This window comes from Mus caroli, chromosome 17, assembly GCF_900094665.2.
Source record: "Mus caroli chromosome 17, CAROLI_EIJ_v1.1, whole genome shotgun sequence".
Taxonomy (NCBI): domain Eukaryota; kingdom Metazoa; phylum Chordata; class Mammalia; order Rodentia; family Muridae; genus Mus; species Mus caroli.
Genome location: NC_034586.1, coordinates 47,706,652 through 47,723,178, shown reverse-complemented (window position 1 = coordinate 47,723,178; position 16,527 = coordinate 47,706,652). Strand labels below are relative to the sequence as shown.

Here is a 16,527-nt window from a genome sequence, read left to right as displayed (position 1 = left end):
AGGGAAGTGGGGGGCGCTATGGGGGACTTTTGGGATAGCATTGGAAATGTAATTGAGGAAAATATGTAATAAAAATATTAAAAATCAAAAAAAAAAAAGAAAGTCTTAGGTAAATGGATGGAACTAGAAAATATCATCCTGAGTGAGGTAACCCAATCAAAAAAGAAATAGTATGCACTCATTGATGAGTGTATATTAGCCCAGAAGTTTGGAATACCCAAGATATAATTCACAGACCACATGAAGCTTAAGAAGAAGGAAGACCAAAGTGTGGCTATTTCAGTCCTTCTTAGAAGTGGGAACAAAACACCTATGGGAGTAGATACAAAGTGTGGAGCACAGACTGAAGGAAAGACCATCCAGAGACGGCCCCACCTGGGAATCTGTCCCACAGACTGTCACCAAACCCAGACACTATTGAGGATGCCAACAAGTACTTGCTGACAGGAGCCTGATATAGCTGTCCCCTGAGGGGCTCTATCAGTGCCTGACATACATACAGAGCTAGATGTTCTCAGCCATCCTTTGGACTGACCACAGGGTCCCAAATGGAAGAACTAGAGAAAGGACCCAAGGAGCTGAAGAGGTTTGCAGCCCATAGGAGGAACAACACTATGATCCAACCAGTATCCCCCAGAGCTCCCAGGGACTAACTTAACCACCAACTAGAGAGTACACATGGAGGGAGCCGTAGCTCCAGCTGCATATGGAGCAAGAGGATGGCCTTGTGGGTCATCAGTGGGAGGACAGGCCCTTGGTCAGGTGACAGCTCTGTGCCCCTGTGTAGGGGAATGCCAGTGCCAGGAAGCAGTTTTGGTGTGGATTGGTGAGCAGGGGGAGGGGGAAGAGGATATGGGGAGTTTGGGAGGGGAAACAAAGAAAGGGGCTAACATTTGAAATATAAACAAGGAAAATATCTCATAAAAATGAAAAAGGAAAAAAAAGAATATTTTACATATTTTATCTTTTTAAAGTATATTATGGCTTTAAGTCATTAACTGTAATTTAACTCACTCCTTTATATTCTACAGAACATAAAATTAAGCTCAAGATTTGCAGTATTTGTTTATTCCAAACCAGAATCAGAACTTTTTCACATATTTTAGCATGTGTCCATGTATGAAGTACTCCTCGCCTTTGTCTCAGTGGCACTTCACTGCATAACGACATAGTTTACCTAGATGTTTAAGGAAATTACTTTAAGCTTGTGGGTAATTGTACATTCCATTTTCTGTGTATGTATATATATATGAACGATATACCCTGATGTTTCATTACACAGGGGAGAAAGGCTTGAAATAAGAGTAACTTCTGAAAAATTCCTGATAAGAGGAAGCAAGAAGCCAGTAGAGTTACTAATTGCCTTTTAGAGACTCGGAGTTCCCTCATTACCTGTGATTTAAGCTAAAAATGAGGTAATTATAGATAACATGAGTGCTTGTCTGGTTGATGTTGGCACCTGCAGGCCTAGCGTTGCCGCTTGCCATGTCTGGTGCCACGGTTTACAGTCGGATGCTGACATACTTCATTTATACTTGCCATGTTTCTGCTGATTCTCAGTCAGATGGCTTCTGTGCTCTGTGACTAGTATTTTCAAAATCTGTCCTTTAAATGCTATTACGTACAATACTGGAATTATACTCCTTTAGCTCTTAGAATTCCTTATTATATTTTTACATAAACTAGAAACAGATTTAAAATTTTCTCTTTTCCCTTTGTATTTGCCTTTAAAATATGGTCATAAATGATATGACCATGTTTTAAAGCTCATCTTGTACATTAGAAGTATAAAATTGTGCAGACCTTACAAGGTCTTTGACCTTACCTTTGATTCAGTTACCTTCTATCGATCACAAGGTTTTCCTCACCAGCTACATGACCATTTCTGAGATCTCCAGTCCCATTACTTCCTGGTCACAGAAGCCAGAGAATTTTCCTTCACTTTCTTTCCCCACATTCTTTTTTTTTTTTTCTTTCACTTATGGTGATATAAACCTTTTCTTCCCCACTAAACAGTTCCTATATTGTTAGATGCCAAAATAACTGTGTGTCCAAGTGATAGAGATTTCCAATATCACATATCCTTTCCCTTCCTGTGGTTGTTTGAGTTTTGTTCTCCCACCTCTTTTTCTCTGTGTTGTGTGCTGTATGAGGTTTTAAATCGTTCCTGAGGGAATCACCAGATTCCCTGTTCACCTCCAGATATCGGAAACTCGGGTAGAAATAAATCATCATAGAAATGAGACACTGTCTATAGAATATCGACATATTCTGTACTTAGGATAAGTTAGATCACTGATTAAACTTCTCTAAATTTAGCATATAATTATGCATCACTTCAGTTACAAAATTATTAAACAATAGATTTAGAAGGCACCAATTAGAAACTCCAACAGCTTGTGTAAGTCCTGTACACACGCAAGCAAGAAGTCATTTGCAATGAATGCCTGTCTGAGAGGGAAAATGAGTTTTCTTTAATAGAGTGATACTTGGTATATTTCCACAACCCTGGACAGGATTCAGGCTTCATAGTAGTTGACCAACACAAAACTGACTTCATGCTTTTACCATTTGGTTTTTTCTCTTTGTGTGTTCAGTGTGTGTGTGTGTGTGCGTGTGTGTGTATGTGTGTGTGTATGTCTGTCTGTCTGTCTGTCATCTGTGTGTGTGTCTGTGTCTGTGCTTATACTTTAGGACTTCGGTTTTGGTTTAGGTTTTGACTTTTTTAAAAGAGAAAGAATATTAAATGGGATGAGAAGAGAAGGTGTATAGGCAAGGAATTGAAGAAGGGGAAAGAATATGACCAAAATATGTTTGAAAAATATATATTTTGGAATATGAAAAATTTAAGAAGTTTTACATCAATTCTTGATGAATATTAGGAGACATTAAAGTATATCATTGAAAATAGATATCTTTGTAATCACTCTGTATTCATTTATTGAGTATTCTGAGTAGTTTCATAGGATTATCTGTTGTGACACACACCTTTCAACTCAGTACTCATTAGGTAGAGGCAAACGGATCTCTGTAGGTTTAAGGCCTGTCTGATTCAGGCTAGCCAGGGCTACACAGTGAGATATTCTGTTAAAACAAAACGATTTCCATGTCAAAAATAAAAATCAAGAAAAATAAGCCTTTGCAGGAGGTTAACTATGGGACTAAGTCTTATTAAAGGAAATTCAGCAATTGCTGAAAACAACAAGAACAACTCTTCTGGTTTGTTGGTTTGGGTTTAGAGTTTTTTAAGGAAAAAAACTCAGTTGCTACAGACTTGACCAGTTTTATTCACTCACAGTAATCTCTTTGAGAAGTACCTGGGTAATTTCAAGTTCTTAACACCACTTTATCATAGGAATCCTAAGGTCTGCACTGCTAATCCATTATCAGCATCTACTGGCTGATTGTTTTCAGGGATCTGGTGCCTGCAATGGTAGAGTCCTTGCCACTTGGTGGCACTAATGCTTTTTTTTAAAGGAGTGATTAAAGTCTAGGTCTCTACACCCAAACTCAGGGAACATCATAGAAAAAAGGACCAAAAGATTGTAAGAGCCAGAAGGCCAGGATGTCAGCTGAAAGTTGTGTCTTCTATACACAACAGGGAAACTTTACCTATGAACGTTCAATGATACAGTTGCCCTTATAACACACAAACAGTGACACCATTAGTTGCTAAGCCATGAAGGATGAAGGATATCACACACAAAACCCCACTCCTAGGTGAAGAGCTACAGTGACTGTCAAGGGAGGGAAGTATGTCTTCCCTAGGCATGAGCCCATCTAACTGGTTATCCAGCACCAAGTGGTAAGCCTTATAAACATTCACTTGAGCAATACTAACTAAAGCAACTTAGTAAGTTCTATATTAGTTTGTGTGTTTACAAAATAGTAATATTAATGAAAAAGAAACCCATTAATTTCAGCTATTTGGGGAGATGTGGGAAGAGGTGGAGGGAACACAAGGAGTAGGGAAATCATGTTAATACATTACTCATGAAATCTTTTTTTTTTTTTTTTTTTTTGTTTTGTTTTTCGAGACAGGGTTTCTCTGTATAGCTCTGGCTGTCCTGGAGCTCACTTTGTAGACCAGGCTGGCCTCGAACTCAGAAATCCGCCTGCCTCTGCCTCCCGAGTGCTGGGATTAAAGGTGTGCGCCACCACGCCTGGCTGAAATCTTTTAAAAAGTAAAAATATAAAGAATTCTTAAACATTTAGATATACTAGACCATTCTTCACTGCTTATAGTCATAACACTTCTTCCTCATTCTGACTATTAAGAAGTTATTTTCTGCCCTTACCTTGAATATTAACTCATGTCTGAGGAGAAGAAAAGATTGTGGTCTTTTTCCTGCTTAATAGACAGAGCTAATTTCCCTTGTGTCTGGATTGCACTGTGTCTTTTAGTTTACTTGTTCTAGAAGGGTACTTTTCCTAATTTACATTGATTTTTTTTTTTTTTATTTCTCCTTTGAGCAGTTTTATTTTTCTAACTATTTGTTTCCTTGCTTGAAAAGAGGAGTTAAAGACACATATCCAAAGAGACTGGTTCCTATAGGAACTAAAAGTATTTGGCCTAAAATATTAGAATTAGCATTTTAGCATTTGGTGGCATCATTGTCAGGTTTTGGTAACTCAGATTACCTGCTACCCTTATGTGTACTTTCATGCACATATATTTGTCAGTCTAAAATATAGTATAAGATATCATTTCCTGACTACTTTTCCTTTAGTTTTGCTAAATAAACTGAAAAAAAAAAAACTCTACCAACAGGTCTTTGGTATTTCTTATTATTTTATCCTAAGTTCAGAATCAGTTTTATCACTCATGTATGCGCATTAAACAAAAAAAAATATTTTAGTTTGGCTCTTTGGTAGTCTGTTTAGATAGATCTATTCTTGTTACAAAACTTCAGTAACTATAATTTTAATTATTTGTATTTGGAATTTTAATTATAATAAAGCCACTTTTTCTACCCAAGAACTTTGTTCAGCTTATCATCATTATTTTAAAAATTCATGAATTTACTACCCTAGCTTCACACCTCGATGTAGCTCTATGAATTCTAAGCACTTGGTAAATACTTCATAAATATTACTTTATATTATAGTTTATTGGTCAAATACTATTCCATAGAAAAGACAGTATCTTAAAGTCTTTATGTACCTTTTTTGTTAGAGCTTTCATCAATTTGAAATGGTACACCTTAATTAGAACTATACATATGAATAAGCTTAGATGATTGTAAATTTCAGTGATGTTTCTAATTCATTTGCCTCAGTCTCTTTCTCTGTACCAGCCTGCAGTCAAGGTACAGGATCTTATTCATGGTAACTAATAATTGTGTTCCATTATTTAAAAAGAAGCACATAACTTGACCTTAAAAGCCTGTTGTCCTTGACAGGATAGGATGGTAGTCCTGCCAGTAGCAACAGTTAACCTTCTGTAGCTTCTTCCCCCGTGAATAGGAACTTACTATGGAGGGGACTGGAAGGCACTAAGTCATGCTTTTCCCTATGCAAAATTACTGCTGTTTTCAGGTCATAAAAGTGCTTGTTTTTGATTTGTTTGTTAGAAATTAAGTTTAATTTGGGATTCAAAGTGGAGATATGCTTCCTTATCTCATCTCTTAACACTGATTGCTAAGTACTTCATAAGAACACATCCTGGGTATATATGTGGAAGTATTTTGAATTGAGAAAACACTTACTTATTATTTAATACAGTAAGTCCAAATGTGTATGGGCCCGGATTCATCTACTGGGACATGGGTAATCTATCAGTGGCCACACTCCTAAAGAAAAGTGACTCTTTCTATTAGTCAGGTTCTCTAGAATAACAGAACTTAAAGAATGAATCTTACAAAATAAATTTATTAAGATGACTTATAGGCTGAGGGTCCAACTACTCCAACAATGCCTGACTATGAATGGATGGTCCAATATCCAGTAATTGTTTAGTCTATGAGGTTGGATATCTCAGCTTATCTTCAGTATATACCAGAATCCCAAAGTAGGCTTTAATATCAGGGAAGGAATGGGCTTTCTAGGGAGGTTAGCACAAACAGGCAAAGAGAAAACCTTCCTTATTCCATGCTTTTATATAGGCTTCCAGCAGAAGGTATAGCCCAGATTATAGACATAGATCTTTCCACCTCAAAATATCCAGATTAAAGATGTGACTTGCCACCTCCAAGATCCAGATTGAAGGTGTGTCTTCCCAACTCAGAACTAGATTAAAAGTGGATCTTCCCACTTTAAATAAGCAAAAATTCTTCACAGGTATGCCCTACATTTGTGGGTTTTATTTAATTCCAGATGTAGTCAAGTTGACAACCAAAAATAGCCATCACTTCTCTCCCCAGGCAGCCATCACTTGCAAAGCTCCTCATGCTGGTCTGGGCACCTCAGGAGCCCATCCCCACTGCATGTTATAACAGACCTGATTGATCTTGGGCAGGACAAGTGTACATAACCACAGCTGCTGTGAGTTTGTGAGTTCAATGCCATCATGCTACTTTTAAAAATAATTTTGCCCTGTATCAGAGACTGAAATACCTATGCCTCTGAACTATGTCCTCAGTCCTTATAACAGTTTCTCAAGACAGATATTATGTCATTTCTCAAAACCAATGGACTCTGACCAATGACAGGCTTGTGTTCTGAGATTTCAGTAGCTTTCTCTTTAGGATATCTTTCTTCAGAGGTTGTGTCTGAGGTTTTGGCTTTGATAATGAATTTTTACATCTCATGTCAATTTTATTTTAGTATTATAGAATTTTTCGCTAATTTTTTGAAACCAATCTCAGTAGCCTCAACTGTTGACAAATGATTCTTAATGTTTAGTTCGGTTGCATGGTGGTGTGAATGTGGGTCTGATTCCTCTAGCCAAACTCAGTAAATGGATTGGGACAATTAATTTCCAATTGTTTCCCAGTTGAACAGATTTACTTGTATATTAATGAGGCACAGGTGTTGGGCCCCTGGTGCCTGCATGCCTGGGAGGTATGTTTCAGTTGTTTATCTACTCAGCCATAGGTACTGCAAAAAATTCAGGCTGGCCTGTAACAGTTTTTTGTTTGTTTGTTTGTTTGTTGTTTTTTTTGTTTTTTTTTACACTGAGGCTTTTACATTTTTTGATGTTTTCTTGAAATTTCCATATACCTGTTAATATTTTCACACTGACCATGTAAAAAGAAGTTGTAGGGAATAGGAAAGAACATGCACAGTTTAAAAGGTTAGTATTCTTTTACATTTAACTGACTGGCTTAGCAGGAAAGAAAACAAGATTATTCAGAGTTATATCATGTGAGAAGTCAGTATAACTAAGAGGCTGCTTTTTCATTATGTAATTTTGAAACATATATCTTTGTTAAAAGATAAATGTGTCATATATTCTTATTAAACTATTTTTCTTATACATTCACTGAACTACACTGCCAGTGTTTCACAGGAAATAGAATAGCCTCCATAGACATTACAAAATTCAAAGCTAGGATAATTATAGCGATCTACATATTCATTAAATCTACAGAAGAACTGTGTCCAAGAAGACAGCCATTCGTTCAGATACAGAATACCACTAAATACATACATTTTAAAAGTTAAATTTCTTAGGCTATTTAAAATTAGTTTCCTGTAGCATTCCTCCTGTAGTAGAAGGATTTTAACAAAAGGACACCCCTGATCTGGTTCCTTTCCTACAGGAAAGAATGGGAAGAACTATTTGTAAACAACAATTACTTGGCAACAGTAAGACAGAAGGGGATTAATGGGCAGCTGAGAAGCAGCAGGTTCCGCAGCATTTGCTGGAAGGTAAGAAGAAAATATTTATTTACAGTTTGTGGTTGCAGTATATCAACACATTAGCTGATGCCCTGGAAGATTACCCACACAGGGATCACCGAATTTTCAGGGTATTTCTCTCCAACTTTTTAGCCATTCATGGTTCTCTTTCCTAGGACATTTACTAACAATTTGAAGCTGCCTGGGCAGGTGGAGCTAGCAAATGAATCTCAGAAGTAGCTCTTTTCATCTCTTTTAATGGGGAACAGTTCAGAGCTGCACTGTTACCTGAAGAGGGTTTCTCCGATTTTCTTGGAAGTTGGTCAGGAGAAGTGGAGAGTAAGCCTGAGGTTCCTGTTACAGGAGCATCTCCCATGGAGTCATCCCTTTGTCTTCCTAAGAAGCACATGGAAAGACTGCACAGTCTTTTGTTCAAGATAGAAAATGGAGGCAACCAGGGGAGGAGAAGGAAATTGGGTCATTCTCCTTCAGAGAGAAAAGGTCATTGGTCAACAAAACTGGGAATTGATGATCTGCAGTTATCATTTTAATTGCTTTGAAAAATTAGCCCTTTTTCTTTCTTAAAATGAATGAATTTGGGTGTGGACTTATTTTTTAAATGACCTTTATCAGTATTTTAAGGCTATCTGCATAAATTGAGCCTACAGAGATTGTACAAATCAAAAAAAGGTTAGAAATACATGATTTATTATATAGTTCTGGATTTAATAATTTAGATTTAATAATGAAAATACATTTTTCTCTTTCTAGAGGCAGTCAGGAGACATGCTGCTAGAAAATTTGTATTCAAATATTTGTGCCCCACCCTCACTTTCTGTTGCTTAACTTTAAATATATTTCATTTACTAAAATAAGTCAAAGCCTAGATTTATTTTATTATTGTATTAAACTAAATTAAGTCAAATTTTTCATTTTAAGGATGCTTATTTTCATAAGCTGATTGCCAGTTGTAAATTACATTCTTTGCTGTAAAAGGAATAGCTTCACTTCTTTGACTATGCCCTCAGTCCTCAGATAGCTTGGTCTTCTTCTGTTTTCTTAAAACAGAATATTAAACCTAGGAATTGCTTACCAGGTGTTGCATGCAGTAACTTCCTAGCATTCTCAGGTATTAGACTTAAACCTCCGTGAGTTTTTTTTTCTTTATTTAGAATAAGTCATCAAGAAAGTGTAAATCTATTTTGCGGTTTAAGTTTTTAATTTTTGCTTTTAACCTTTGCTTATTTGGTTTTGAGTTTTATGAACATATCATCTGGAATTGAAATATTGAAATTGAATATATTGAGTGAAACATGTCATAAGCTGGGTATTTCTTTGAATTTTCAAACAATTTTATTAGCCTGGTTTCATACTTGGTAGATTTTTTTTTTTTATACAATTATTTCTCTTTTTTTTTTCCCCAACAGCTCTTTCTTTGTGTTCTTCCTCAAGATAAAAGTCAGTGGATAAGTAAAATTAAAGAACTAAGAGCCTGGTATAGCAGTATTAAAGAAATAGTAAGTAAATGTTACTACTGAAATTATTTGCATATGCCTACTTTAAAGTTCACTAGCCTCTAATCATTCTGCATCTCTTTCTTTATCAGCACATCACTAATCCAAGGAAAGCTGTTGGCCAACAGGACCTGATGATCAACAATCCCCTTTCACAAGATGAAGGAGTAAAGTGCCTTTTTTATTACTTTTGTTTGTTTGCTTGATTGATTGTTTTTAATCGTAATTGTTTTTGTTTTCATCTCGTGTGTGTGTGTGTGTGTGTGTGTGTGTGTGTGTGTGTGTGGTCTGCATATATTTCTATGGTTCATGTGTGTGTCTGGTACCTGTGGCAGCCATAAGAGCCTGCAGATTTCCTGGAACTGCAGCTGTAGATGAGCTCTCCTGTGGGTGCAACCAAACCAAATCCTCTGCAGGAGCAGCAGGGGTCCTAACTGCTGAGTCATCGCTCTAGCTCCTTTCTCTATTTGAGTTCCATCCTTTTCTTTCATTCTGAAAACTGCACTTTAATGACTTCTGTCATCTGTGTAGGGTAAAGGGAAAATTCCTATGCAAACAGCATATTTCATGATCAGTGTATTCATTTCAAAACACTGAACTTGGTGTGTGTGTGTGTGTGTGTGTGTGTGTGTGTGTGTGTTACATGCACATATGCACACAGTAGAAGCCAGAGGTGGACTTTGTATCCTGCTTTACCATTCTTTGCCTTATTCCCTTGACACTACGTCTCTCACTGAAGCTGAAGCTTGCTTTCCGCTAGGCTAGCTGAGTAGGGTTCACTTGTCTCTGTTCCCCAATGCTGGGGTTTCAGCTACAGAAGGCCACAGTCAGCTTTGTGTGTGGATGATGAGGATTCAAACCTAGGTTCATGCTTGCATCTTATCTGCCAAGGTAGCTTGCCACAGACCCTCTGGGTCCCTGTGTCTGCGTGGAATGGGGTCTCTCGAAGCGGGTGGACAAAGCGTGGATGAACGACAAACAGACACACACACAGGAGAGTTCGTGTGGAATCTGAATGTAATTTTACAACTCGAGCATCAGACTTTTTATGTAGAGGACAATAAGGAAGTTGGGTGACATATTCACAAGGTACAATTGAGGTAACCGGAATTTTACTTAAAACAGAGGAATGCAAACACAAAAGGTCTAACAGGAACCACCTGGGATAGAATTCATTGAAAACAGCTGGGATCAACAAGGGCTCCACCTAAGATTCACTAATCTTAGAAGCCAGGGTCAAGGGCTTTGCGCCCTTGCCATAGTTCCTATTTTAGTCTATTGTATAGTCTACCTTCCCCTTAGGCCATTGTAAATACATGTGTATGGGTGTAACTCTGCTATAGTATCTATTCTGGTTTCTCCTTTGGTCTGAAACTTCCTTCTTCCTTAGTGATGGTAAATTCCTGTGTAAGGGAGTGACTTAGCTTTTACAATCTTACTGAATTCTAAGCCCTTGATCTTGGTCAAGTACACCCTTGGACTGTTGGAACACTGGTGGAAGGCTTTAGCCATGTCAGAATTCAATTTTAAAAAGCACTTATAATAGCCGGGCGTGGTGGCGCACGCCTTTAATCCCAGCACTTGGGAGGCAGAGGCAGGCGGATTTCTGAGTTCGAGGCCAGCCTGGTCTACAAAGTGAGTGCCAGGACAGCCAGGGCTACACAGAGAAACCCTGTCTCGAAAAACCAAAGGGAAAAAAAAAAAAAAAAAACACTTATAATAGGAAAATACTGAAAGAGAGCACGTGGATCCATACACTAGACTGATACGGGAATGGAACTCGGGAATAAAAAATTACTGTATGGGTAGGAAACGCTAGACTCCAGGAGGAGAGCTTCCTTAAAACTCTTTTGCCTCATGAGTGACTTTTAAGCCTCTCGGCTTGTCCAGTTGACTCGACCGGAGAGCGTAGCAGTAGCTACCCAGCAGCTATGGGCCCAGTTCTTTAAGGTTCTACCACCTCCCAGTAATATTAAGCAAAAAAGCCTTTAACACAGAAGTCTTTGGGGACTATCAGAATCTACATCATAGTAATTTTACTTTGAGTTATCCAATGTACTATAAATTATTTCTTGCATTTTAAATATAGGAATGCTCTATTTTTGAAAAGCAAATAATGTTTTAGGTTGACTGTTGCCTTCCAAAATATATTTCATTGTTTTTGTAAATTTATAAAGTTGAGTATGACTATTTTTTTTTTTTTTTTTTTTTTTGGTTTTTTTGAGACAGGGTTTCTCTGTATAGCCCTGGCTGTCCTGGAACTCACTTTGTAGACCAGGCTGGCCTCGAACTCAGAAATCCGCCTGCCTCTGCCTCCCGAGTGCTGGGATTAAAGGCATGCGCCACCACGCCCGGCGAGTATGACTTTAAACATAGTTACATTCATATGAGCTATGTTTCAATATAAAACTGGCTACCTATTTTCTTGGACTGTGTTTTCCTTGATGGAAAAATTTCCAGACTTTGACTAATTTAATTAAAAACATTAACCCATTATAGCATAGGGAAATAAATGGATTGTCTATTTGTCCCTGGCTAACTTCAGTCTACATAATTAACTGCTAATTATAGGTTTGTATACACAGTCCAAGATTAATTTTTCATGATCAAAATTAAACTTTTTGGTACTTGCCTCTAAGCCTGACCACTTAGGTTCATATTCTTAAGTGGGGTGTGTGTGTGTGTGTGTGTGTGTGTGTGTGTGTATGTATGTGTTATAAGGAATGGCACTAGGCATAAGAACAAGGGATCGCTTTTTTTTGTTTTGTTTTTCAAGACAGGGTTTCTCTGTGTAGCCTGGAACTCACTCTGTAGACCAGGCTGGCCTTGAACTCAGAAATCTGCCTACCTCTGCCTCCCAAGTGCTGGGATTAAAGGCGTGCAAAGGATCTCTTAAGAACTAACTATAAAGTTGAAGAGCATCCAGATGAGAAGAAAGCTCTTGCATCAAGGTTGTGGTGGAAAGGGAGGTCCTAAGGACTGCCTCAGAGGTTCTACTTAGCAGCACTGTCCTCGGAAAAATGAAAGCATTCACTACCCATAATGATTCTGAAGAAGCTCACATTCCTGGGAAGTTTAGGGGCAGTTATTCCTGAACTGGATCTATATAACTTACCTGTTACTGCTCTACACCTGCCCTGTGTCTTTAGCTGAATCATTTTTAATCACTTTATAGGTATACTAGCATTTTTCTGATTCATAAGCTTTTCCATAGCAATATAAAATATTAAGTAATTTTTAGGATGGTTAGTTTTGTTTCTTTGTTCTCCTCAGACGGAGTCCCACTATATGGCCTTGTGTAGACTGAAATTCACTATGTAGACCGGGCTGACTTCACACTTAAAGAGATCTGCCTCCAGTATGAGGAGATGAAATGTGTGTTCCACCTTATCCTGTTTGATTTTTTTAATAAATTAATTCATGTTTTACACTCATATTCCATTCCCCGCCCCTACCCGATCCACCCTCCCACTGCTCCACATCCCATACCTCCTCCCCATCCCCCTGTCTCCACATGGATGCTCTCACCCCCACCCCACCTGACCTCTAAACTCTCTGAGGCCTCCAGTCTCTTGTGGGTTAGTTGCATTGTCTGAATAAACAGAGACCTGGAAGTCCTCTACTGTATGTGTGTTGGCGGCCTCATTTCAGTTGGTGTTTGCTGTCTCTACCCTGTTTTTAAGTTAGTTTTAGACTTTTCCTTTAAGCTTCCATTTTAAACACTCATATATATTCCTCTGAGATTCAAAATGAGCAGTGGCAGTACCTTCATCCTGCAGAGGCAAGAGAAACTTCACAAGTGCACTCAGTAAAGGACTAAAACATGGATACTTTTATTTTAATAAAAATTATTTCTGTCTCAGATTCTTATCTAAGATATCCAAAATGACAGCTTAGAGAAGAATAAATTCAATCACTTATATTACTAAATTGAAATCATAAAAGACAAGCAGTGTGAGATTATTCTAATTAGGTTGTTCTCATTTTTTCCAGAGTCTTTGGAACAAGTTCTTTCAAGATAAAGAACTACGGACCATGATTGAGCAAGATGTCAAAAGAACGTATGTAGAGCAATGTTTTGTTCACTAATTCAAAATAGTGTTACTTCTTTGTAATATTAACAACATGTAAGACCCACTGAAGATCCTTAATTGACTGCAGTATTCTACATGCTTTAATGCAAAGTTAGTTTTTTGGAATAAGTTTTCATTCTGTCATAGAATGGCCAATTGTATTCAGGGTTTGAGACAGTTTATAGTCTGAGGGCATTCCTGAGGGTTAGGGCACACCATGTGAGCAAAGTTCTCTTTAGTTCAAGTTATGTATCGTCTCAGGGGCAAAGTCAAATGAATTCAGGCTGTATACAGTCAAAAGGACATCTCATGCTTGGAAGCATTATTCTGGATATTCTAAGTAACAATGGATAAGATGACAGTAATCTAAAGTGAAACCCAACCTTATTATTACAACTTGGAGGGGAGGGCCACAAAGCACATGCTAAGAGCAGACCATGTTTCGGAAGAACACAGATTACAAAACTCTTGTCTTATTTACTTGGAGTTTTCTTACAAGGTCTCAGAAAGTTCCAGACACAGCTTCATTCACAGACCATGTTCAGAAAGTGCACAAAAGCATACCTGGGCAGAAGCATCCATCTGTATTAGAAAATACTTTGTCTCAGAGCACTGAGAAGCTCCCAAGCTAATCTTACTTTCTCAAGGTCAATAACCCTGGGGCAAGAGGCCAGAGTTTCCTGCCCTCTTAATTGCTATTTAAAGAAAACTTCTCTTACCTTCTTTAAGGACAGAACGTCCCATTGGTTACCAGATATTGAGGTCCCCACAATCTCTACTACTAGCAAAGAAACAAACCTCATGAGGAAAGAAGGAAACTTATCTTAGCACAATGTTGTCAGTGCTGCTTCAGACTTCTAGAGTCTGACACCAGGCCAGTTTATATTAGATATATGTAGGCCCAGTACAATTTTGGAGAAAACAAATGCCTGGTAATATCCATCCCAAACCCATGTGTATAAAAAACCTGATCCATCAAGTTTCCTCAGACCTCTTCAGGTACTCAGTGAAATAAACACACACACACACACACACACATACACACACACTTTTAGACAGAAGGCATAGACCCATTGTACACTTATTGCTGGTGGCCCCAATTCTCCATAATTTCCTAAGGTGAAATTGATTAACCAATAATATATACATTAATATTTTACTTATATATTATATAAGTATACACACACACACACACATCTTCTTGTGCATGTACACCAGAAGAGGATTTTGGGTGCCAAACACTATTGTTATTGATTCTTGTGTGCTACATTGTAGATGCTGATAATTAAACTCGGAGCTTCTGGAAGAGCATTCAGGACTCTTAATCACTAAGCCATCTCTCCAGTCCCTGAATCATATGTATATTAAAAGAGCTCAATATATATTTTTGTAGAAGAATTAAGTACTCACAGTCAAGCACTGTAGAAAACAGTATTGTCTGGAGAAACACAGATTGTCTACTGAATGGTGGAAATGTATACCTGTTTTCTACCTAGAAGGATGGAAGTGTATCTTATTAATAACCCGGTAACCTTTGCTATCTGTAGGGTCAGGCCTCACTCAAATACCCCATAATGTTTATCCCAGACTCTCATTGCCCTAGACCTTTTTCATTACCTACATTTCTTTTTTTTTTTTTTTTTTTTTTTTTTTTTTTTGGTTTTTCGAGACAGGGTTTCTCTGTGTAGCCCTGGCTGTCCTGGAGCTCACTTTGTAGACCAGGCTGGCCTCGAACTCAGAAATCCGCCTGCCTCTGCCTCCCGAGTGCTGGGATTAAAGGCGTGCGCCACCACGCCCGGCTTACCTACATTTCTTAAAAGTGAAGATTTCAACCTATTCAAAATAAACTGCCTATCCACCAGAGAATGTTACCAGTTCCTAATAATTCTCAAAGGGCAGTCTTGTGTGATCACTTATATTGGTAATAGTTGAACAACTTATCTCCATGTATTTATTTGCACCACCTTTTAACCAAATTACTCTGTGCCTCTCTTCCTTTCATTTGTCTTTGTTATCCTTCTTGCTTTTCTCTGGATGCTATTAGGGTATATAGAAAGTATCTCATCTATTAGTGGACTTACACATGACAGAGCCACTTCTTGTTGCATAGTAAATGTAAATCACTTACAAATCAGACCTCATCTTTCTGCATCATCTCTCAGGAAATACATGGGATTTGCCTCAGAGATCTTATGTGATTTTTTTCCCCCGTCCCTTTGGTAAGGCATATTAAAACTATGGGCAGGGCTGGAGAGATGGCTCAGCTGTTAAGAGCACTGACTGTTCTTCTGAAGGTTCTGAGTTCAAATCCCACAACCACATGGTGGCTCACAACCATCCATAATGAGATCTGATGCCCTCTTCTGGAATGTCTGAAGATAGCTATAGTGTACTTTCATATAATAAATAAATAAGTCTTTTTAAAAAATTAAATAAAACAAAGACTCATTAAAAAAAAAAAAACCCTATGGGCAGATTACCCTTGGCATCCTTTATCTCCATGCCCCCTTCTGTCAGTGGGGACAATAGAAGTTACCTCTCAACATTTTATGGGTTAATCATTTATGGTTGATTATCCCTTGCTAAAGATTCAGAATCCTAAATATTCCAGAATTCAAAACTTTTGGAATTTTTTCCCCAAAATTTTGGATTTCAAAGTTTGAACTTAGTAATGCTCACCCTGTGTGCCGAGTAGTGATTTAGATGGCCTTGTGTTTATGCAGTTATAAAAGTGTGACTAAAGATAAGTCATATCTGCAGTGACCATGAAGTCAGGAGACCGTAACATTAGAAAGACTAAACCTGCAATTGCTCCAGTGTGTTTCACTGTAGCACTGTCTATAACAATGTCAAGCTTCCTGATGTCCAAATCTTTCTTTTATGTCCCAAATCACTGAAGCATCAGATGAAACTGACTACTACTAGATCACCTGACAATATGCAACAGATGAAGTTTTTTTTTCTTAAAGATAACACTAATTGAAGAGAATCAGGAGTTGAGAGATCATCTGAACTGTAGCTACCTTATGGCCGTGGAACCATTTTGATTGTGTCTTCCAGTTAGTTCAGGACTCATTCATTCTTCTTCTTCTTCTTCTTCTTCTTCTTCTTCTTCTTCTTCTTCTTCTTCTTCTTCTTCTTCTTCTTCTTCTTCTTCT

The 16,527-nt window shown here is 37.8% G+C and overlaps 1 protein-coding gene across 3 annotated transcripts in view; it reads left to right on the top strand.

Annotated features, from left to right (window-relative positions):
* Nucleotides 1–16,527, top strand: part of Tbc1d5 (TBC1 domain family member 5) — a 463,147-nt gene that overhangs the window by 208,715 nt on the left and 237,905 nt on the right. For all 3 annotated transcript variants that reach the window (XM_021186156.2, XM_021186155.2, XM_029471255.1), the window contains exons 5-8: nucleotides 7,704–7,812; nucleotides 9,210–9,299; nucleotides 9,389–9,463; nucleotides 13,290–13,357. In XM_021186156.2, coding sequence (XP_021041815.1) covers nucleotides 7,704–7,812; nucleotides 9,210–9,299; nucleotides 9,389–9,463; nucleotides 13,290–13,357 — 342 coding nt within the window. The remainder of the gene's footprint in view (nucleotides 1–7,703; nucleotides 7,813–9,209; nucleotides 9,300–9,388; nucleotides 9,464–13,289; nucleotides 13,358–16,527) is intronic.